The sequence below is a fragment of the Hemitrygon akajei genome, chromosome 21 (assembly GCF_048418815.1).
Source record: "Hemitrygon akajei chromosome 21, sHemAka1.3, whole genome shotgun sequence".
NCBI classification, from domain to species: domain Eukaryota; kingdom Metazoa; phylum Chordata; class Chondrichthyes; order Myliobatiformes; family Dasyatidae; genus Hemitrygon; species Hemitrygon akajei.
The window spans coordinates 11,145,347-11,170,845 of NC_133144.1; the positions used below are offsets into that span (position 1 = coordinate 11,145,347).

The 25,499-nt window shown below is 41.3% G+C and overlaps 1 protein-coding gene across 8 annotated transcripts in view; it reads left to right on the plus strand.

Moving 5' to 3' along the window:
- ppip5k1a (diphosphoinositol pentakisphosphate kinase 1a) overlaps positions 1-25,499 on the plus strand; it is a 251,625-nt gene that overhangs the window by 48,953 nt on the left and 177,173 nt on the right. For all 8 annotated transcript variants that reach the window (XM_073024800.1, XM_073024802.1, XM_073024804.1 and 5 more), the window contains exons 3-9: positions 4,695-4,890; positions 5,468-5,558; positions 13,189-13,274; positions 14,888-15,042; positions 19,909-20,010; positions 21,265-21,426; positions 23,797-23,918. In XM_073024800.1, the coding sequence (XP_072880901.1) occupies positions 4,695-4,890; positions 5,468-5,558; positions 13,189-13,274; positions 14,888-15,042; positions 19,909-20,010; positions 21,265-21,426; positions 23,797-23,918 (914 nt within the window). The remainder of the gene's footprint in view (positions 1-4,694; positions 4,891-5,467; positions 5,559-13,188; positions 13,275-14,887; positions 15,043-19,908; positions 20,011-21,264; positions 21,427-23,796; positions 23,919-25,499) is intronic.

Below are 25,499 nucleotides of genomic sequence, written 5' to 3' on the forward strand. Positions count from 1 at the left end.
TGAAGTTGAGAAGTTTGCAGTAGCTGTAAGTTTGATTTTTAAAAAATATATTATGAAGTCAACCATTGTTTTGACTTTCACAAATGCATTTATTTGTGGAGTTTCTCAGGACAGGCAGTGCTTTTGCACAGCAGATTTGGTAACTCTAACCTTTTGTCTGAATATTCAGTGAATGAGTGCGAGACCAAGCAGTTGTGGTGTTGGGATTTAAGAAGCATTGTATAATGACATAGTGTTTCTGTTCAGCTGAGCAGAACTCTACTAATTTTATCTCTTATCTGAAGTGTGGCCCCTGGAATGGGGCTCGAACCCACGGCCTGCTAATTAGAACAAAATATTTTCTAAAACTCAATTTATTTCTGGGATGTGGCTTTGCTGGTGATACTAATTAATTGATGCCATTAATTGTTTGCAAACTGGGGAAGTATAAACATAGAACAGTACTGCACAGGGACAGGCCCTTCTGCCCACAGTGATGTGCTGAATTCCTTCTGCCTGCATGTGGTCAGTATTCCTTTATTCTTTGGATATTTGTCCAGGTTCAAAATTTATTATATACACCCCCCCCCCCCCCCATGATTCTTACAGGCAACCACAAAACTAAGAAATCCAATAGAACTCCTTTTTAAAAAAAAGACTCAATGTGCAGAAAAAACAAATCATGCAAGCAATAAAGATAAGTAAATAACATTGAGAACTGAAATTCATGAAAGTGTGCCTACAGCCAGAGAGCCAGTCATCACCGCAGCTGATCCAGAAGACTGTTAGTTACAGGCCACAGCCTCAGTTCAGCACAGAGACGAGTAAACCTCATGGAACTGCAAGCCCATCCCTCATCTCTGGCCCCGACATCCGACCTTATCAATTTGGCCCAGCGCTTAAATTGGCCAATGGGTTATTCCTTCCTCTTGGACCCAGGCCCTGCTGCTTTGATATGTCCTCAGGCGCAAGGTCTGCCTGTTGCCTTGAGTTCAGCCAGTACTGAATCTTTTCAATTTGGCCCAGTGCTTCAGTCAGTCAAATCTCTGCTTATTCCTCGCTCTCGGGCCCAGGGTGCGCCACCTCAACTCTGCCTTGCCTCAGTTCTGCCACTTCAAATTGTTCTGTTTGTTCATGAGCCACACGTAGGCTCATTGCCCTCTCTCGGGCCCTGGCTCCGATGGCTTGATTTGGCCCATACACACCATGCCGCAACTGTCCTGCATTTTTCAGACTTCAGTTCACACTGCAAAAATGCTAGGTCATACAGGTGGTTGGAAAGCTCGATTCCAAAAGGGAAGTTACAGGCTATTGATTGCAGTGATCATTCTCAGGGGAAAAAATGTGATTAATTACCAGCAACACACACAAAATACTGGAGGAACTCAGCAGGCCAGGCAGCATCTATAGAAAAGAGTACAGTCAATGTTTCGGGCCCAGACCATTCAGCATGACTGGAGTGGAAAAAAAAAGATGAGGAGGCAGAGTTAGGAGGGGAGGGAGAAACACAAGCTGATGGGTAAAACTGGAAGGGGGTGAGGGGTGTAGTAAAGAGCTGGGAAGTTGATTGGTGAAAGAGATAAAGGGCTGGAGAAGGGGGAACCTAATTGGAGAGGACAGAACGCCAAGGAAGAAAGAAAAGGGGGAAGAGCACCAGTGGGAGATGATTGGCAGTCAAGGGAATAAGGTGAGAGAGGGAAAAGGCCAATGGTGAAGCGGGTCATTATCGGAAGTTCAAGTTGTGAAAGTAATTACTAGTTGTTTTTGCTGCCAGCAATCAACAGCACAATCTTAAACTGGCTTGCTATATGATGTCTTTACTACCATATCAACCTATGTAGCCACATTCATGGATCTGTGGACATGGACCCAAAGATCCCTTTGTCCAATAAGTAGTTAGTCAATCACATATACCCATATAAAAGCCTTTGAAATGTTTCTGTTGTATCTGCCTCCATTGCCGCCAGTGGTGGCACATTCCAGGCACTCACCACTCAGTGTTTAAAATAAAAACTTGCCCTGCATATCTTTGAACTTTTCCCTCTTTCACTTTAATTGCATGCCCTCTAGTATTATTCATTTCAACCCTGAGGAAATGGATACCAACTCTCTATCTATGTCTCTTAATAGCTCATGAACTTCTATCAGGTTTCCCCTCAGCCTCTATTGTTCTGGAGAAAACTGCCCAGTTTGTCCCACCTCTCTTTTATAGCACCTGCCCTTTAATCCAAACAATAGACAATAGGTGCAGAAGTAGACCATTTGGCCCTTCGAGCCTGCACCGCCATTTTGAGATCATGGCTGATCAATTACTATCAATACCCGGTTCCTGCCTTGTCCCCATATCCCTTGATTCCCCTATCCATAAGATACCTATCTAGCTCCTTCTTGAAAGCATCCAGAGAATTGGCCTCCACTACCTCCCAAGGCAGTGCATTCCAGACCCCCACAACTCTCTGGGAGAAGAAGTTTTTCCTTAACTCTGTCCTAAATGACCTACCCCTTATTCTCAAACTATGCCCTCTGGTACTGGACTCTCCCAGCATCTGGAACATATTTCCTGCCTCTATCTTGTCCAATCCCTTAATAATCTTATATGTTTCAATCAGATCCCCTCTCAATCTCCTTAATTCCAGCATGTACAAGCCCAGTCTCTCTAACCTTTCTGCGTAAGACAGTCCAGACATCCCAGGAATTAACCTCATGAATCTACGCTGCACTTCCTCTACAGCCAGGATGTCCTTCCTTAACCCTGGAGACCAAAACTGTACACAATACTCCAGGTGTAGTCTCACCAGGGCTCTGTACAAATGCAAGAGGATTTCCTTGCTCTTGTACTCAATTCCCTTTGTAATAAAGGCCAACATTCCATTAGCCTTCTTCACTGCCTGCTGCACTTGCTCATTCACCTTCAGTGACTGATGAACAAGGACTCCGAGATCTCTTTGTATTTCTCCCTTACCCAACTCTACACCGTTCAGATAATAATCTGCCTTCCTGTTCTTACTCCCAAAGTGGATAACCTCACACTTACTCACATTAAACGCCATCTGCCAAGTATCTGCCCACTCACCCAGCCTATCCAAGTCACCCTGAATTCTCCTAACATCCTCATCACATGTCACACTGCCACCCAGCTTAGTATCATCAGCAAATTTGCTGATGTTATTTTCTATGCCTTCATCCAAATCATTAACGTAAATGGTAAACAGCTGTGGTCCCAATACCGAGCCCTGAGGCACCCCGCTAGTTACCACCTGCCATTCCGAGAAACACCCATTCACCGCTACCCTTTGCTTTCTATCTGCCAACCAGTTTTCTATCCATGTCAATGCATTCCCCCCGATGCCCTGAGCTTTGATTTTACCCACCAATTTTCTATGTGGGACCTTATCAAATGCCTTCTGAAAATCGAGGTACACTACATCCACTGGATCTCCCCCGTTTAACTTCCTGGTTACATCCTCAAAAAACTCCAACAGATTAGTCAAGCAAGATTTACCCTTGGTAAATCCATGCTGGCTCGGCCCAATCCTATCACTGCTATCTAGATATGCCACTATTTCATCCTTAATAATGGACTTTAGCATCTTTCCCACCACCGATGTCAGGCTGACAGGTTGATAGTTCTCTGTTTTCTCCCTCCCTCCTTTCTTAAAAAGTGGGATAACATTAGCCATTCTCCAATTCTCAGGAACTGATCCTGAATCTAAGGAACATTGGAAAATGATTACCAATGCATCCGCAATTTCCAGGGCCACCTCCTGTAGTACCCTAGGGTTCTGATAAACCTCTTCTGCACCTTCTCCAAAGCTCCACATCCTCCCTGTAATTCAATTTTAGTCCCTCAGGGTGAGTAAAATTGAATGCAGTATTCTAGATGCGTCCTGACCTGAGTTTTATAAATCTGCAACATAACTTCCTGACTCTTGAACTCAGTGTCTCAACTGGTAAAGGGAAGTATGCCATATGACATCTTTACTACCTGATGAAGCTGGGCAGACACATTCAGGGATCTGTGCACTTCGACCCCAAGATCCCTCTACACCAAGTAGTTAATCAATCACATTAATAGGCATGGTTTCACACAGACCTATTTGGCTGGTTTGTTCAACAATACAGTCGTTACTTTGTTGTTTATACCAATTTTATATTTGGGTTCTAATTAAATGAGTGTAAATTCACTACCATCCATGATGGGGGTTGAACTTGCATCTCCAGATCATCAGTATGAGCCTCTGTATTACCTATCTGTGGATGCTTCTGTGCTTGAAACCTAGAAGACCCAAGCGAGCAAAATCTATGGTGTGCATAAAATAATGGCAAACTATAGTTCCTGTCTTTGGTTGGATCACATGTACTCATGCTTCATATTGCATTGGATAGGCTAAAGTTTCAATGTAAGCGAATGTAATACTTAAAGTCCATGGAGCATTCCATGGAACGTGCTGAGATTTAAGACTTGAAGCGACTATTTCTATAACACCTTTTGCAACCCAAAGATATCCCAAAGTGCTTCACAACCAATTAAGTACTTTCAGAGTATAGCTGTTATTCTAAGAAAATGTGGCACTCTACTGCAAACAGTAGTGTGATAATTACCAGATAATCTGGGCAGATGACTAGGATCAGATTTATTTTTAAAAAATCTAATTGTTTGACGTTTATAAACCTAGTTATGATTTTTTTTCTCTCTTCTCTCTCTCTCTGTCTAGCCTCCTGAGCGACAGATCCTGGTGGGGATTTGTGCAATGGCGAAGAAATCAAAATCAAAACCGATGACTCAGATCCTAGAACGTCTGTGTAAATTTGAGTACATCAGTGTTGTGATTATTAATGAGGATGTCATTCTGAATGAATCAGTGGAGAACTGGCCAGTCTGTGACTGTTTGATCTCTTTCCACTCCAAAGGTGAGCTATAGGAAGGATGAGAGTTGCCTGCACATAAGGTCTTCAAATATTTAAATAGTTCCTCTTAAGACACAATCATAAATATAACTAATTGGCTAAAGGAAGAATGTTTCTATGCTACTAGTGCAATTACCTACTCTGTCAGATCTTTGTCAGTCATTTGAACAGGCAAACAAATTTTTCATTTTGAAATGGTGAACTCAGCCTAAATTTGTGTTCTTAAGTATTTGACTGAAGTTTAAACCCTTTCCTACTGATTCACAGACCAAAATCCTACAAACTGAGCTGAAAGCAGAGATTATCTTTTTAGCATTCTGTGTTTGATATATGAAATTGAATCTAATTGGCCAGTTCAGTTAACTCTAATATGATAGTTCAAGAGTAGATTGTACCTCCTTTCCAATATGTTATGCCATTCCAAATGGAAGGAGCTGACATTAGATGTGCAAGACCGTAGATGTGGGTAAGACGTGGGCTTTGGTTTAGGGTGCAGTGTATTTTGGGATTCTGATTTTTTTTTTGGTGCTATTAGTGTGCAAAAGGATTGAAGTGGTAAAAAAATTTGTTTGTTTCCCAGGTTTTCCACTGGATAAGGCAGTGGCTTACGCAAAACTCAGGAATCCCGTTCTCATTAATGACTTGAATATGCAGTATTATATACAAGACAGGTATGTGCCATTTGTTAATTATTGCAAACATTCCAATTTATGAACATTTGTTCTTGATCCAAGATAACTGCAGCTAATTTAAGTCGTCAGCATGGTTTAATCTTTGGAATCACAGCTTTCTCGATTCATTCTTTGAATGATAAATCGGTCTGTTGTTACATGTATTAAGTTACCATAAGAAAACTTTTTGCATGCCATCTGTACAGTTCATTTCATCACATCACTGCATCAAGGCAGTAGTAAACCAGTAATAGAATGCAGAATAGTTTTACAGTAACAGAGATAGTGCAATGTGGGCAGACAATTAGGTGCAAGGCCATAACAAGGTGGATTATAAGGTCAAGAGTTCATTTTATTGTAATAGGGAACCATCCATCGGTAGTCTGGTAATGGTAGTACTGAACCTGTCCATGAGCCTGGTGGTACGTGCTTTTGTATCTTGTGCCTGTTGAGTGGAGAAAAGATGGAATGTCCAGGGTGGGTGGAGTCTTCCATTATGCTGGCTGCTTTCCCGAGAAATGTAATCAGAACTCTCTTTTTGCACTGCTTATATATTTTATATTTCTTATTGTTTTATGTATGTATTACATCCAGCTGCTGCAAAAGTTTCACAACATACTGTATGTCAGTGATAAACTGGATTCTGATTCTAGTTCAGAGTCCATGGAAGGAGGCTGACTTTAGTGATGTGCTGCATTTTGTTTACACATCTGTCTGCAGTTGCCATACCAAACCTTGATGCTTTGCATGGTGCATTGATAAAAATAGGCGAGGGTCAAAGGGGAGGTACCAGATTTCTCCAGCTTCCTGATGAAGGGGTGGTGCTGGAGAGCTTTCTTGTCCATGGCATCTGTGTGGTTGGACAGGACAAGCTATTTGTGATGTTCATTTCTAGGGACCTGAAGCTCTCAACCCTCTCGACCAGGGCACCATTGATGTAAACAGGAGTGTATGCAGCACGTCCCCCTCTGCCCTTCCTGAAGTCAGCAATCAGCTCTTGTTTTGAGGGAAGGGCTGTTGTCATGATACCGTGTCACCAGGCTTTCCATCTTCTTTCTATATTCAGGCCTCCAGAACCATACATTCTAGAAAGGCCCCAAACCAAATCAAAACCAAGTTTTTGATCTTTACTAAGTAGTCATAATGTGCATTTGCTAAGCTGAAGAGAGAAAGTGCCAGTGGTATTCCTATTCTTGACCACAATCATTGATTCCACCTCGTCCTTGGTACATCTAGTGTTGAAGGATTTTATAAGACTGTAGGCATAAGAGCAGAATTAGGCCATTCAGCCCATTGCATCTGCCATTCGATCATGGCTTATTTATTGCTCCTCTTGACCCCATTCTCCTGCCATCTCCCCATAACACTTGAATCCATACTAATCAAGAACCTATCAACCATCACTTTAAACATACCCAATGACTTGGCCTCTACAGCTGTCTGTAACAGTGAATTCCACAGATTCATCACCCTCTGGCTAAAGAAATTCCTCCTCATGTCTGTCCTAAAGGGATGTCCTTGTATTCTGAGGCGCTCCCTGCTTTCTGGTCCTAGATCCCCCTACAAGAAGAAACATCCTGTCCACACCCACTCAATCTAGGCCTGTCAATGAGATCATCTAGTGACGTAGATGACAAAGTGGAAGGGTGGAGTAGTAAGTTTGCAGATGTCATGAAGGTTGGCGGAGTTGTGGATGGCTGTTGTAGCTTGCAACAAGACATTGACAGGATGCATAGCTGTGCTGAGAAGTGCCAGATGTAGTTCATCCTGGAAAAATGTTAAATAGCCTGATTTTCTGATGCAGTGAGCATATATACAGGAAGAATGGACAGCTTTTAACATTCTGCAAGTTTGAAATATGTAGATTTATTTCTTCCTGGAATTTAATTAACTGACAGCTTTCTGTTCGAGCACGTTGGTAATGAGGTCCTTCATTGGGCTGCCTATAGATGTTGCATCCTAGCTGTCGACATGGTACTCAGCCAGGGCAGTACAATATAGCTCCCCCTCCACACAGCTGATGAATCCAAAGGAATGGCAGAGATCAATACAGTTTGGCACCAGCGGCATTAGAGGAGATGCCAGTCAGCCTGGAACTCAGTGTAGGACTGCCTTAGGGATTCCAGCTCTGGGTTTTTCCTTGGTGTTTATTCCCGGTCTTCCCCATGAGTTGGTGTAGCCACAAGGCAGTAGAGGTCTGAGATCAGAGTTTTCCTTCTCCTAGATGAGTTGCCAACCACAGCTGAAGACCCTATCTGCTCAGAATAAATTTAAGTGACTGGTGTTAAGGTTACAGTAACCCACTTTGCCCCTTCTCCTGCCAGTAGAAATGGATCTGCTGGCTTAGTACCTAAGCCATATGTGAAGGCCAGGAGGTGAACTTGGTTGTCAGAGGCTCTTTGAGACAAACAGCATTTAATAGGTAGTTGGAGCTTATCCCCGCTACCACCCCTGGCTATAACAACCTTGAGGAACCACAGTGGTAGGAATACAGTAATTCAGTGTTGTCTGTGAATCAAGCCCTTATTAGCAAAGTTGTGGAAAAAATTCTTTAAATTCCATGAGAAAATTTTGAATGTAGTCTCTGCTTCTCCCAAGCTCAGCCCAAACGTACCAACTGACCTGATGCTTTTCCCCTCCTTGTACCGATAACACACTTCAATTATAGACAATCTAAAAAAACCACACCATTTTAGTATTGTTTTCACAAGCCTAGCTTGATGTTATAAATCTTGTTCATAATGAATGACTGGGAGGTCACAATAGCAGGGGTGTCAAACTCATTTTAGGTCACAGGCCGGGTTGAGCAAAATGCAGCTTCATGCGGGCCGGATCAGTCGGACGCGTGCAAACGCAGCTTTCGTTGCCTCCGTTTTTTCAGCCTGCTCTCATGTGTTGCAGTCTCTGCTATAACTACAAAGTGTTTCACTTTACAAATTCTGTTTCTTATGAAGAAGACTGCCGAGCAAGACTGCTGAATAAACACTAAAAACCCTGAAAACATGGTACCTGAATAAACTCAGCATTAGCCATATCATATGCCATAGGCGCTTCGATTACTGGGGCCAACTTTAATAGTAATTAGATATTATCTCGCGGGCCAAAGATAATTCCACCGTGGGCCGGATTTGGCCCGCGGGCCTTGAGTTTGACATATATGCAATAGAGTATGAATAAATGGATTCATACTTTATACTCATTCTTCTGTTATGATCCCAGCCCCCTCCTTTGTGAGAATCGCCAGAGCCCTAGTGAAGGGGGGGTCAATGACCCAAGAGAAGAGAGAGATACGTGTGGTGTCCCTCGTTTCACGGCGAGGCAAAAGCTGGCAACTGTGGTCATTGTCTCGTGGAGACACCTTTGTGAATTGGGAACTGTACTACGTGTATACCCTCAGGGCAACGTGGGTGGAGAGATGGAGAGAGATTGCATCATCCCAACCTGATTGACATCTGAGACCCCGTGAGTTCAGATAAAAGAGGGGTAGTAAAGACGGCTCCCCAGAAGCACCAGAAGACGCGCTAGAAATCCTGTGACTGCGTTTAATAGCGACAGCCGGTGGAGGGGTTCGTGTGCGTCTTTTCCTTGCCTGGGATTGGCGACCTCACCACGAAAGAAAGGTTTTAGCTACAGGAGAGGCCACAAGTGAACGGCCACCCCCCAACGAGACTCCCGACGGATTGAACTCCTAAAGGTTGGAAAAAACCCGCCGGGTAACTGTTTCATTCAATCTCTATCTCTCTCTCTTTAACAAAGTGCACCACCGCGACACCCCAAAAGACGGCAGCTGGTGGAACTGCAGTGAACGCAAGAGACTTTTAGATATACAGCGGACAATATATACCTTACCCCTAGACAACGATAGAGCTTATTTCTTATTGATTAGTACTATCCCTGCGCTTTAGATTGAGTATTGACGACGTATGTTATCTGAATGTTTGTATTAACCTTACTTTTGTGCCCCTTTATAAATAAAAACTTTTAAAAATGGTACCATCAGACTTCAGCGGACCTCTCTATCTTTGCTGGTAAGTGATCCAGTTACGGGGTACGTAACACTTCTTCATAGATTGAATTACAGTGTATCTTTTGCATTCATTACCAATACATTAGAGTATTAATGTAAGTAGAAAGTTGTAAGTTAATCAAATTTCAGGAAGAAATAACTCTGTTTTCATTGTAGCTGAGACTTCACACTGGCCAAGTTTGAGAAGAGTTAATCACCTAGCTTACATCGACACATTTTGTTCGGTTTTGATTAAATTAATGATCCATTCTGTGCTGATTGTTCACAGCATTGTTTGCTGATGTGAAAAGGTGAAATTGCATTGAAAGATTTTTAAAGATTAGCTTTGCTTGTCACATGTACATTGAAATATTTTGAATCGTTGTTTGAGGCCTTGGGACAGAAGCTGTTGTAGATTTTGTGATCACAATCTATGATATACATCCCTTCTGCTCATCTGAATATGTGCCAGATTGAGTGACTCGGATATTTGCAAATGCAAAGCCAGCTGGTGAAAGGGAAATGCTCCCTGCAATGTCACTGTATTGAAACCCTGTCCTTGGCTGTGAAATTCACCTGTGCATATTTCCATCAAAATTATTGAAGAACCATTGGAAGTGGGAGCCCACTTGACATTCCACACCTCTTAATCTTGAATGCTGAGGACAATTTTATATTGTCCCTTGCCAGTTTTCGCTTTTGAAGATTAACAATGGGACTGGGATTTTCCCAGACTATAGAACATTTTCATGCTGACATTTAGGACAATCCTTCATTGGGCTGTTGGTGGCCTCCTGAGGATTCTTTTGAATTGGAATAATTGTTCCATCAACAACCTGACAAATCACTGTCCAAAACTAGTTTGATATATCATGTGACTGCCTGGATTTCTAGAAAAATATTGAGGCTATTTAGTTTATAAATGCTATGTACATACTTATAGAAAGAATTGATATTTACATAGGGCATTTCATAAACCTGTCATAAAGTGTTTTACAGCCAATATAATGCCTTATGAAACACTGTCATTTTAAATATAGACAACAACAACATGATTAAAAACAGCAGTAGATTTTGGCCAGGAAGGTAATCATCTTGACCAGCTTTGAAATATTTCTGAGAGAAATTGGAGAAATCTTAATTATCTTATTTGAAAGAAGGCCTCTGGTGTTTAGCACCTCTTCAGCACTACAGTGGAATGTCAGTCTGGATTTTTTTATGCTGGATTTGAATCCACTAATTGCTGAGCCTATAAACAACCCCTGAAGCCAGGACTGACACCAATTCCAATTAGAACTGCCCATATAAAGATCACTATAATTATACCCTCACAGCAAGGTAAGTTGTAAGTGTGGCACACAACTTGAATTCACCGTTGCCTCCTAATTGCACTTCACCTGAACCCTGCACTTTGCTTCATTCCAGTTCTGCAACAGCATGTGATCAGTGTCTATTAAATATTAATTGACTTGCCAAACAGCTCTTCAGTTTCCTTGTTAAAGACTGCAATTTTTATTACGTATCTTTGTTCTCAAGACCATCTTTGAGAAAATGCAGTGCTGATTTTCTGTTGCAAAATTCAAGAAATAATGATTAATACAGTCTTGCTTCAGATTTTTAGTTCCTCTGCAGGTGAACTCGAGGTGGCAGTGCCCATCTGTTAACCTGCATCAAGAATCCTCTCAAACAGAAGCTTTAGAAAATACAGATTACCTGAATACCTAAGGGACAAGAGAGTTCAGATAACTAAGTAAGAACTTGGAAGGTGTTCTGAGGGACCGGATATATAATTACAGTGGATTCTGGTTAATTGAGCGATTGGTTATTTGGGACAAGATCAAAAACCAAGCAAGAAAGTAGCTGGGATTCCCTTTGTTTATTTGGAACACTATGCTGCTTAATTGGGGAAGGAGACTGTTGCTGAACAGTTTCTAACGAACATCAGTCACATTCACTAGTGTGGCCATTAGACAGCACACCGTCCTACGTGTGAACTTTTTAAATAGCTTCAGTTGCATATGCTTGTGTTCAAAATGCAGTGATTTTTGTTGCTGATGGCCAGAAATGAACAAAAGTGCAAATGAAGCTATTTCACTACTTCATCAAGTTAAGGAGCTACAAAGAATTTGAAGGTATTGACAGTCATCTTGAAAATGAAAATTTGGAGGTTGTAATTGTTGGCAACATTGTATGAAGACAATAGGTGTCTCTGCTGATTTTGTTCATTACAGTCTAAAAAAAGTGATGCGGCCGAATTACTCTTCCAATAAATATTAGGTGCTTATGATCATGAGAAGGTCTGCAGATGCTGGATATCCAGATGACGGACAGTGAGGAAGATTATCAAAGACTGCAGTGGGACCTGGACCAGCTGCAACTGTGGTCTAAAAATGGCAGGTGGAATTTAATGCAGACAAGCATGAGATGTTGCTCTTTGGGAGGACAGCCCAGGATAGGGCTTGCACAGTGAGCAGGAGTGTGGTAGAACAGAAGAATCTGGGAATACAGGTCCATCATTCCTTGAGTGGAGAGTGTTTGGCACATTGGCCTCAAAGTATTGAATACAGGAGTTGGGTTGTTAGATTGAAGTTGTATAAGACATTGATGAGGCCTAATTTGGAGTATCGTATGCAGTTTTGGTCACCTATCTACAGGAAAAATGTCAATAAAATTGTAGAGAAAATTTACAAGACTTAAGGACCTGGGCTATAGGGAAGAGTTGAAAAGGCTAGGACTTTCTAGGGAATAATGTAAAAGATTGAGTGGAGATTTGCTAGAAGTATATAAAATTGAGGCATATAGATAGGATAAATACAAGCAGTCTTTTGCCACCGAGGTTGGTTGAAGCTAGAACTAGAGGTCAGGGGCTAAGGTTGAAAGGTGCAATGTTTAAGGGGGAATATGAGGGTAGTGAGTGTGGAATGAGCTGTCAGCAGAAGTGGTAGATGTAGGTTTGATTTCAACACTTGAGAAAAATTTGGATGGGTACATGGATGGGAGGGACGTGAAGGGCTGTTGTCTGGGGCAGGTTGATGGGATGAGACAGATTAATATCATGGCATGGACTAGATGAGCCAAAGAGCTTGTTTCTGTGCTGTTCTCTGACTCTATGACTCTATAATTTTATCAGAAGTTATCAGAATTGTAGGAGGTATATAGATGGTGTCAGTGAAATCACAAGAAAACTGGTTATATTTTGTGCTTATAATGACTTGGGACTATGAGAGATGTGTTTTTCAACACAAGAGATTCTTAAAGTAATCTTCTCTGTTTACAAAGATGACTTTTTTTGCTACTATTATAATGTTTTATGTTTCCAACATCTTTTTATTCCTCTTTATCATTATTATACTTGCAAGTTAGATATGGCCCTTGTGGCTAAAGGGATCAGGAGGTATGGAGAGAAAGCAGGTACAGGGTTCTGAGTTGGATGATCAGTCATGATCATACTGAATGGTGGTGCAGGCTCGAAGGGCCGAATGGCCTACTCCTGCACTTATTTTCAATGTTTCTATGTTTAAATTTGTAAAGTGGATGGATTTTAGTAAGGCATTAACATCTGTTTTCTGCATTAATTTAATGCCTAATTTAAGCATCAGAATTAGTTTCTTTTCATGTTTGCAGGAGAGAAGTCTATCGAATTTTGCAGGAAGAAGGAATAGATCTTCCTCGTTATGCAGTGTTAAATCGTGATCCAGACCGACCTGATGGTTGGTATTGTTTTATGCACACTTTATACAATGTAAAATTGCAGTGCTGTTGTGGTTCTCTAGTTAGTTTTGCAACATTTACAGTCCTGTTCAGTCTGTTATTTTAGTTTAAATGAACTTAGTTCTTTGATCTATTGTTCTTTTCGGAACCCATTCCCACTATCATGATATGCATATCACTTAGTGTCACTTTACAGTATGCACATAAAATCAGTCCGTATATTACAGCTATTTGTGCATTGTGCTTTATAGGATTGCTGTTATATTTATTGTGTTCTTAATGCTTATTATGGTTTTCTTTAATGCTGCACTGGATCTGGAGTAACAATCATTTTGTTCTCCTTTGCACCCATGCACTGAAGAATGACAATAAACAATTTTTAATCTTATTGAGATTAATATTAAATCTTCTGAGACTAGATGGGTGTAATGTTGTAATATGTGTTGATTTTGCCTAGAACGATGAATTCCATTTTTTTTAGCCAATTGTTGCCAATAGTTTAGGATGCCGAGTTACAAACTGTTCCATACCATAATCCAAAAGAATGTAAGATCTTGTTTTTGTATGTAAATTTTGAGCTTTATTACCAAACTCCAGTAATTGTTTCTTTCATAAAGAAGTTTCCCACAGATGACCTGTTGCTGCCTCAACTCCAGGTATCTTTGATAGGTCTGTCACCTTGGCTACTGTCAGTTGAGTTTGCCTGTTCTTCCTTGACTTCATGGGTTTCCTGTTGACGCTGTGGATTTCTGCCACATTGCTAAAATGTGCTGATAGATTGCTTGGCTACTCTAAATTACCCTGTATTGAAGGTAAATGGTAGAAAGAATCTAAACCAGTTGATGGTCATGCGAGAAAGCTGTAGGTGTGCATGGGAATGGAACTGATAGGATAACTTCACTGAGAGCCAGTATGAACCCAGTGGGCTGAAATTGCTCTTTTTTCATCATAAGTATGAAACCATAATTGCAGGAGTTTTCAACCTCTAATATGGCGAGAGAGGTATTCAAAAAGGCTGCATTTGGACTAAGTAGATTAGCTCTATTTGTCACAAATATACATCAAAACATATAGTGAAATTCTTCGTTATGTATCAAATCATTGAGGATTGGCTGAGTAGCCAGCATGTGTCATCACGCATTTGGCAGCAGTATAGAATGCCCACAATTTACTAGCCTGTACCGTACATCTTTGGAATTTGGGAGGAAACCGAGTCACCTGGAAGAAATCCATATGGTCAGGTGGAGAACGTACAAGCTCTTTACAGATAGTGGCAGGAATTGAACCCTGGTACTGTAAAGCTACTATGCTACCATGCTGCTAAGACTTAAAGCTACTGGCAGAGTTAATTTTTAAATATTTCTTTGCATGCTGAATAGAAAATGATAGAATAATCTTCCCTATTTGTTTGAAAATCAAATTTGGCTGTAACCCTCTGCTTTTTACAGAATATCACATGGCATTGGACATGGGTGGAAAGGGGTCAGGGTGAACTGACTAACACAAAATGGGACATGTTTGATAGATAAGCTTCCTCTTCCTTTCAGATTAATTAAAATTTGTAAAACCCTGAGATAAATCACTTGCACTTGTGTTTTATTTACCTGCACAGAGTGTAACTTGGTGGAAGGTGATGATCATGTAGAAGTGAATGGAGAAATCTTCCAGAAGCCCTTTGTTGAAAAACCTGTGAGTGCTGAAGACCATAATGTGTACATTTACTACCCTGTGTCGGCTGGTGGAGGGAGCCAGAGGCTTTTCCGTAAGGTATGATGATACACACCATTGCTGCTTGTATCTAGAGGCAAAACGTAGATGAGGCCACTTGACCTATCATTTCTATCCTATCCCTAAGAAAGAGCTCTCCTGTTGATCCTGTTTCCCTGCTTTCTCCCCATGGCCTAGAAGAATTTTATTTTCACTAATATTTTTCCAGTTCCATTTTTTAAGTTACTTTTAAATCAGCCTCTATCGTGTTTTCAGGTAGTACATCAGATTGTTATTTTTCATTTGTTCCTTTTAAAAGGAAAGGTCAAAAAAATTTGGAATTCCTCTCCATGTTCTTCCCTTGAGAAAGAGGGCCATTGTATTACTTTCCTTTCTGTATATGTCAGTCTGGTTCAGTGAGTGCACTCCTGAACATACAGTGTCCATAAAAAGTATTTGCCCCCCCCCACCCCAGAAGTTTTCATGCTTTATTGTTTTACAATATTGAATCACAGTGGATTTAATTTGGCTTTTTTTTTGACACTTTTCAACAGAAAAACACCTTTTCGTGTCAAAGTGAAAACAGATCTCTACAAAGTGTTCTAAATTAATTACAATTATAAAAAAATAATTGATTGCTTAAGTATTCACCTCCTTTAATATGCAGCCAGTTGGTTTTAGAAGTCACGTAGTTAGTTAAATGGAGATCTGTTTTTGGAGACCCATGAGCAGTCAAGGTGTTTCAATTGATTGTAGCAAAAATACACCTGTACCTGCAAGGTCCAGCTGCTGGTGAGTCAGGATCCTGGCAAAAACTACACCATGAAAACGAGAACACTCCAAGCAACTCTGCAAACAGGATATTGAAAAGCACAAGTCAGGAGATGGATTAAAATTTTCTTTCCAAATAACTGAATATCCCTTGGAGTACAGTTAAGTCAATCATCAAGAAATGGAAAGAATGTGGCATAGCTGTAAATCTGCCTAGAGCAGGCCATCCTCAAAAACTGAGTGACTGTGTAAGAAGGCGACTAGTGAGGGAGGCCACTAAGAAATCTATGACAACTCTGGAGGAGTTACAAGCTTCAGTGGCTGAAATGGGAAAGACTGCGTATACAATAACTGTTGCCTGGGTGCTTCACCAGTCACAGCTTTATGGGAGAGTGGCAAAGAGAAAGTCACTATTGGGGGGCGGGGGGGAGAACTCACATGAAATCTTGGCTGGAGTTTGACAGAAGGCATGTGGGAGACTCTGAAGTCAACTGGAAGAAGGTTCTATGGTCTGATGAAACCAAAATCGAGCTTTTGGCCATCAGACTAAATGCTGTTTAACATAAGCCAAACACCGCACATCAAAAACACACCATCTCTACCGTTGAAGCATGTTGGTGGCTACATCATGCTGTGGGAATGCTTCATTGCAGCAGGCCCTGGAAGGCTTGTGAAGATAGAGGTTAAAATGAATGCAGCAAAGTACAAGGAAATCCTGGAAGAAAACCTGATGCAGTCCGCAAGGGAACTGTGACATGGGAAAAGATTTGTTTTTCAGCAAGACAATGACCCCAAGCATAAAGCTGAAGCTACATGGGAATGGCTTGAAAACAGCAAAGTTAATGTCCTGGAGTGGTCAAGACTGAGTCCAGACCTCAGTTCAACTGAGAATTAGTGGCTGGATTTGAGAAGGGCTGTTCACTCACCATCCCCATGCAAACTGACACTGCTTGAACAGAATGGGGAGTAAAGAAAAATGAGGAAAAATTGCAATGCCTAGATGAGCAAAACTAATGCAGACCTATCCACACAGACTCAAGGCTGTAATTGCTGTCAAAAGTATATCTACTAAATACTTGAAAAAGGTGAGTTATTATATAATCAATTATTTTGTGTTTAATAATTGTTTCTACTGACAGGAGAAGGGCAAAGGTAGGTTACTGATGCCTTAAAACCACTCACTTCAGGCAGATGGGGCTTGTCAGCCGTGGTTGGCAGCTTATCTAGGAGAAGGAAAATTCTGATCTCAAACTTCCGCTGCCTTGCAGCTATACCCACTCATGGGGAAGGCTTTGGGAGTAAATCCTGAGAGAATAATTAGGAGCTGGAGTCCCTAGGGCAGTCCTACATTGAGTTTAATGCTGATTAACAACTTCTGTGATGCTACTGGTACCAAACTCTATTGGTTTCTGTCGTTCCTTTGGCTTCTTCAGATGCATGGAGAGGAGGAGCTTGTGACATGGGCAACAGCTTGTTCCCCATAATGTACTGCCCAGATTTGCGTCTCTAGACAGCTAGAATGCAAAATCGACTGTCAACTCCGACTGGAGGCCTCAGATCCTCAGAATAATTGTAATAAATTTAGACCGACTCATAGAAATTTGTTTTCACTTTGACATGAAAGAGTTTTTTTTGTTGACCAGTGTCAAAAAAGCCAAATTAAATCCACTATGATTCAATGTTGTAAAACAATAAAACATAAAAACTTCCTGGGGGGGGGGGGAATACTTTTTATAGGCACTGTAGTTTGTAGATTCAAGAGCAGGTCAGAGGCTGAGTTTTCTGCAGAAAATAATTAGTCTCTTGGATCCTTTCCACTGTTTTCAAGGTACTAGTGTGTTAGATGAGTTTTCTGGTAACCTCCAAGAAACTCAACGTAATCTAGGACGTAGCAGCCAACTGGATTAACAACCCATCGGTACCTGAACATTCACTCATGCCATAGGCAGACTGTATCCTCAATGTGGCTGTCTCCAGATGTGGTGTAGTTACATGCCTACATTTTCTGACGTAACCTTCCAAACATGTGAACTCTTTCACTAGAAAAGACAAAGGCAGCATGTGCACGGGAATATCAGTTGCAGATTTCCCTTGAAATACATGCTGTATATTATCTTGGCAATATATCATCATTCATTAAAGTTCAAAATAAACTTAATATTAATGCACATGTATATCACTCTTGCGATTCATTTTCTTGCAGGTGTTCACAGTAGAACAAAGAAATATAATAGAATCAATGACAATGTACACATAAAGACTGACAAATAACCAATGTGCAAAAGAAGACAAACTCTACAAATACAAAAAATTATAAATAAGTAGATAATACTGATAACACAAGTTGTGGAATCCTTAAAGTGACTTCACCCATTGCAGGTCTAAACCTGGGTGATCCATACATAAATGATTTCATTACAAGAATCTTTATGGATGGACAATAAATGCTGGCCTTTCCAGCACTGCCCATATTCCCAAAAATAATACAAAGAAGGCATAAAAGTGTGTAAAGTTTGATTAGGTTAGGACTTTATTCCCTGGAGTATGGGAGAATGAAGGAAGATTTGACAGAGGTATCGTAATTTATGAATGGTACAGATAGGGTGAATGTAAGCAGGCTTTTCCCACTGAAGATGGGTGTGATTACAACTAGAGGTCACAGGTCTGGGTGAAAATTGAATTACTTAAGGGGAATCTGAGGGGGAACTATTTCAATCGAAGGGTGGTGCGAGTGTAGAATGAGCTGCCAGCGGAAGTAGTGGATGTAGGTTTGATTTCAATATTTAAGGGAAGTTTGGATAAGTACATGGTTGGGAGGATATAGATGGTTATGGTCTGGGTGTAGGTTGGCATGGACTAGATGGGCCAAAAGGTCTGTTCCTGTGCTGCAGTGTTTCATGACTTTATGACTAAGTTGTTGATGCAGGTGCAATAATGATATTTAAAATACATTTGGAAGTATATGAAGTATATGAATGGGAAAGGTTTAGAGGGAAATGAGGCAATGGGACTAGCTTGGATGGGTATCTTGGTCAGTGTGGGTGAGTTGGGCTGAATGGGCTGGTTTCTATGCTATAAACACTGACTTCAAAACATAATTGAAACTGATACTACAATGCAATAACGTAAGGAAATCATATGTTCTTGGATGAGACATTAAATTTAGATCCAGTTGCATTAATATAAAGCACACTAAAGGAAGAATGACCCAGTAAGATTTGGGAAAGATGAGACTGATAAAGGCTGATCTTTTGTCTCTCCACCCCGACCTGTACTAATTCCATATCCCTTAATTCTCTTAACCTAAATATCTGTCACACTGTATTTTGAACATAACCAGCAGCTGAGCCTCCATGGACTTCAAGGATATGGAATTTCAATGATTCTTTTCTCCTTCTCAGTTCTCAATGGTTGATCCCTTAATTTGCAATTAACTTTTGGTTCCAGAGACCCCAACCAGAAATAATGTCATCTGTACATTTACCTTATCAAGTCCGCTCAGTGTTCAGTTCGTCAGTGATACTGCCTCCAGTGTAGCCCAACCTGTTTAATCTCTCTTTGCTAGGGCAATTCCTCTCCTACGTGGCCTGATAAGTATAGAGTATTTGCCATAACAAACTGAAACGTTCTGCACTATTCTCTGGTCTTGCTATGTTTAAAATCTTGTTCTATTAATTCTTTAGTTTTCTATTAAGAACCTCCTTGTTAGCCTTGCATGCCCTCTTTTAAAATGTACAACTCCTTTGTGTCCGTAGTACTTTCTGATTTGGATAGCACAAGAACAAACTAATAATTATTTATCACATGTACATCAAAACATACAGTGAAATACATGGTTTGTGTCAAATCAAATCAGCATGCATTTTGCTTTGAAGTCTGCAAGAGTCGCTATTTTTCTGGTGCTAATGTAACATGTCCACAACACATTAAACCTATCTCGTGCATTTTTGTAATGTGGGAGGACACTGGAGCACCAGGAGCAAACCCATATTGTCACAATGAGAATGTGCAAACCCCTTACAGGGAGCGGCGGGAATTGAACCCCAGTTGGTGTTGCTGGGGCTGTAATAGTGTTACAGTAATTGTGGTGCTACCAAGCTGTCCCACTTTGACTTGTTGATGTTACTTAATTTTACTTATCTGCTTTTTTTTAAGATTGGGAGTCGGAGCAGTGTGTACTCTCCTGAAAGTACAGTGCGTAAGACTGGTTCATACATCTATGAAGAATTCATGCCAACAGATGGGACAGATGTAAAGGTGCTGTGCACACTTCAGTAAGCTGTTATATGTTACTGCTCGGGACCATCATGCAGGAGTTCCTTTAACTTTACCCCTGCCTTTAAGAGGAAAAGCAATTTTGTTTGCAGTTAGTATTTCTATCAGGGTCAGAATCCTGCCATATAGGCTATAGTGCCTACTAATGGATGTAACGAGGAGTGCCCTGGTGGCTCAACTGAATGCAGTGTACACTTTTACCTTGGGCATACCAGTGAAGAGGTCTGCGTCCACCTCAAATCTGGAAATCATAGTCACCACCTTGGGGTAGGGACAGATGTAGATATATTTAGTTGGCAGAACAAGCACTGTGGGGGTGGATGTGAATGTGAATTATGAAACCTTATCAAATTGATCTGTGGTCAATGCATTATAGACCAGGTTTCATAATTTCCAATCCTTGACAAATAATGTATCAGAACATTTAACACTTAATGTTAAATATTTAGCAGTACGTACCAAATATAACTAGTCTTTTCACAGTTGTGTATGGTAGGATTAGTAGCTGAGAATAGAAGTGCTTTGTAACGAGTGGTTGTGAGACTGAGCCATGTGCTTTGGTTCCTAATCCACGATATCTTGCCTGGTCAAATTATTCAGGCAGTCACTCTTCTTGGGCATGATGAAGCCTGAGGCACATCCTTACTTTGCATTTGTGAATGAACTCGTAGTCAGTATGGCCTGACTCCTAGCTGAAAATAAAATTTAAAAAAAAACTGCAGATGCTGGAAAGAAACACCAGAAAATGGTGGAAATACTCAGCCGGTCAGGCTGCAGTTATGGGAAGAGAAATGTAGTTACTGTTTCCAGTTGGCATCCTTTCATCGAATTCCAGTGATTTGGATTTGAATTGATTCTGTTTCTCTTTCCCAGATGTAGCCTGACCTGCTCGGCAGTTCCTGTATAGTTTGACTCCTAGCTAATAGTGTAAAGAGGGAACATGAATAATCTGGAGCAATTCAGCAAGTCAGGCAGCATCTATGGAGAGATGCATCAGTTGTTGAGTTCAGTTGTACTATTGTAGAACTGATGAAGGGTCTGGGCCTGAAATATTGATTGTTTATTCCACTCCATAGATGCTGCCTGACCTGCTGAATTCCTCCTGCACTCTGCGTGTGCGTGTGCGTCTCTCTCTCTCTCTAGATTTGCAGAATCTCCTGAGTTTCTGTGTGCTGCAATAATCTGGTTTGTATATAGTGTGGGTGCATGAAATAAATATAATACTTCTCCTTGCAGGTATACACAGTTGGTCCTGACTATGCTCATGCCGAGGCTCGCAAATCTCCAGCCCTGGATGGGAAAGTGGAACGGGACAGTGAAGGAAAAGAGATTCGTTATCCTGTGATGTTGACAGCTATGGAAAAGCTGGTTGCCAGGAAAGTGTGTGTAGCTTTTAAGGTTAGTTGAAAATGTAGTGCAGGGAGCACTGTTCAACATTAGTTGCAAAAAATACCATATTAATAAAACTTTGGTATGATTTTATTGTTTGGAAACTTAATCGCTTGGCATCTGGCTCACTCATTAGTTTGGTATGTGAGCCAGTCATCCAGAGTAGAAACAGAAGGGGCTACAGAGCTGTGGTTGGTATCAAGGACACCAGGAATCAGAAACTTGGAACCAAAGTGCATGTATATTTCCTGCACCCTTTAAACTAAACAGTTTCTCTGGGGGAAAAAGTTTTACTATACTACTGTGAAATGTGAAAAATAAAATAGTACTTTTTGGGTATCAATATGGGTAATATCCTGTCATCTAGAAAATCTGCAAGTTCAGAATTACCAGTGTCCCAAAAGTGCCATTTTATTGGAGTTTTACCATATTAAAATATGCCAAATTGTAATGACATTTCAGAGCAATGTTTTTAATTTTCATGTAGGGGATAATCCTTCCGCAAACCTACCGGTATTTATTCCTGAGTCCTGGTGTCCTAGACCCCAGTGTTAGATAATGTGCCTAGTTTTTGGTGCAGAATGCTTTCCTGTTTTAACCCCATTCTGATATAACTTGCAGCCATTTCACCATTTAAAACTCAACTCTTTTTGAAATCTGTTATAAGAATAATTTTGGACCAGGCTTTCCCATTTTAGCTTTATGCCAATCATGGCTCCTCCACACAATCAGGTATCAGAGGAACTCAGCAGGTCAGGCAGAATCTATGGAAAGGAATAGACAGCAGATATTTTGGGGCTGAGTCCTTGCATCAGGACTGGAAAGGAAAGGGGAAGAAGCCAGAATAAGGAGGTGGGGTAGGGGTAGGAGTATTATCTAGAAGATGATAAGTGGATGGGGGAGGGGGGATGAAATGAGAAGCTTGGAGGTAATAGGTGGAAAAGATAAAGAGCTGAAGGAGAGGAATCTGATGGGAGGGGAGAGTGGGCCATGGAAGAGAGGGAGATTGTAGATGGGCAAGGAGTAGAGAAGAGGTAAGAGGGGAGCCAGAGTGGAGATTGGAAGGAGAGGGGAAAAGTTACTGGAAGTTAGAGAAGTTGATGTTTGTGCCATCAGATTGGAGGCTATCCAGACGGAATATGACATGCTGCTCCTCTAATCTGAGAGTGTCCTCATCATGGCAGTAGAGGAGGCCATGAACTGACATGTTGGAATAGGTGTGGAATTGGAATTCAAATGGTTGGCCATAGGGAAATCCTGCTTTTTACGGATGGAGAAAAGGTGCTTGACAAAGCGGTCCCCCACTCTATCAGGTCTCACCAAAGTAGCTGAGGCTGCGTCAGATACAGTAAGTGACACCAACAGTTTTGAAGGTGAAGTTTTGCCTCTCCTGTAAGTAGTGTTTGGGGTAGGGGAGGAGGTGAACGGGCAGGTGTAGCATTTCTTATGCTTGCTAGGTTAAGTGCCAGGTGGGAGATTAGAGGGGGAGGATGAATGAACAGGGGAATCAGAGTGCGATTCCTGTGGAAAGCGTAGAGTGGGGGAGAGGTAAAGATTTGTTTGGTGGTTGGATTATGCATCTTCAATGGGTGAGAGGGTAACAAGAATGGGGAATGGAAGAAGAGAAGGAGCTAGGTGGGAGAAATTACTGGAATTTGGGGAAATCAGATTGTTGTCCAGTACCTGCTTCTGGATGGTGAACAGGGATGAGATCTACTTGGGCTCAGAAGGATGCTGGATTCAATTTGATCAGATACCAAACGTCAACTGAGAATCAACAGAATCATAATCCCCAGCAAGGACCGTGTTTGAAATAGAAGGTTCAAGGGTACATTTACTGTCAGAGAAATATACATCCTGAAATGCTTTTTCTTCCCAACCATCTACGAAAACAGAGGAGTGCCCCAAAGAATGAATGACAGTTAAATGTTAGAGCCCCAAAGATTCCCTACCACTCCCCTCCCTCCTGTGCGTAAGCGGCAGCGAGCAACAACACCCCTCCCCCCACCAGCAAGCACCCGCTACCAGCACTCAAGTGTGAGCAAAGCAATAGCTATCTATCTATCTATCTATCTATCAAAGACACAGACTTGCAGTTACCCCAAAGACTACACTGTTCACCCGATAATTTGACATGCTGCTGGCTCTCTCTCTCTCCTAATAAGGGAGAAAGAGGTGACTCCATTCTATTTTCCAACGAGCAGGAGAGATAACAAACAACTTGCTGGTTTACAATGTTAAAAGTCCGTTACGTCGCTTTTTTCGAGCTCTGTGCCTGGAGATCGCAAGGTGGGGGGGAGAGGGAGAATAGAGGATTTCTAATGCTTTGAAGTAGGTTGCATTGATTTATGTTAACAAGCTCACTTTTGCTTTGCACAGCAAACAGTCTGTGGTTTTGATCTGCTGCGTGCCAATGGACATTCCTATGTTTGTGATGTCAATGGATTCAGCTTTGTGAAAAATTCCATGAAATATTATGACGACTGTGCAAAAATACTCGGGTAAGCATCAAGTATTTTAAAACTTCTGAGCAGGCTGCATTGGTGCATGGCTTTTCAAAGTTTAAGAGTATAACTTGACTTGAAAAGACCAATGTGGGGAGCAGTTTGAGGGAGAGGGAAAGGGAAGTGGAAGAAAGGGAAGTGGAACTCGGAGGGCCTCTTCAGGAATAGTTAAGTCGGTTAGTACTAGAGAAAGGGAAGTGAGGGAGTCTGGAGTTACACATGGTCAGAACATGTGATAATGACAAATTTCTTTCCCTGAGAGGAGTAAATCAAGTGGATTTTAGTTACAACAGACCAGTAGTTTATTGTCAGAATTACTGCTAACAGCTTTTTCATGTCAAATATGTTTATTAAATTTAAATTTCCCATCTGTCATGTGGGATTTGAGCAGAATCAATAATCAGACCTCTTGATACTAGCTCAGTAACTTGCAGTAAAATGGTTCCAGAAGGGAACAATTCAGCCCATGCCCGCACTGGCTCTTTGTTAGAGAAATTCATTTCTTCCACCTACCAAGTTCAAATAGTTCAATTTAATATCAGAGAATGTATACAGTATACAACTTGAAATTCTTACTCTTCACAGACATCCACGAAACAAAAAAAAAGAACGACAGAGACATCAGAGCCCCAAAGCACCCCCCACCCCCCATGCACAAGCAGAAGCTTCAACCCTCCCCTCCACTTGCACCAACAAAAGCAGTGACTTCCCCTCCTCCCCCCCCCACCCCAACACCATGCAAGCAATAGCTAAAGCCCCCAAAGAGACCTTGGTCTAGAGTCCAGAACCCAGCACTTTACTCTCTCAGACAGATTCTGTCTTACTAGTGGGGGAGAGAGGGATTGCTCCTGCAACAAGAGCGAGAGACCAGCAACTTGCTATTCCAATGTTATAATGTTCCACGTCGCCTCTCCAAGCCACCCTTTGAGGACCGACATGCTCTCGCTCACCATCAAAAGATAGATAGAGGAAAGGAGAGCGAAAGAGCAAGACAATTGCTCGAGTATAGGGCCTTCTGACAGCAGTGCACATTGCCTGCTATCCCGATGATTCAGTCATTGACATCAGCGAAGACCCAGGTCACCTACAGGACCGCAACCTGAAGGCGCACGTCTTCCAGCCACACCTGGAGATTTCGAAATGCCACGCCGCACAGCCAGTTCAAGAAGCCACCGCTCGTGGAGAACCATAGTTTGAGATGTAGCTGTAGATCATGGTTAGAATCGACATCTGGTACAAAATGTTGTGGTTAGTTATTGGAGTTCCAAATTTCAAAATAAATTTATTATCAAAGTATGTATATGCTACCATATACTACAGTGTGATTCATTTTCTTACAGACATTTACAGGGAAAAGAAAATACAGTAACCACAGGCTAGTGGAAAACCTTTTTCATTCAAGACTGTCTTAATGACACTTTGTCTCTGTCACATTAATAGGCTCTAGGCCACAGGATATGAGATACCATCTTTTTCTTTTATTGCCACGAGTTAGATCAGATTATGAATGAAGGGGCAGATTCTATGAAAGGTCAAAGGGTAAATGTATTTCTGTATTTACCAGGGTAATGAGGTCAA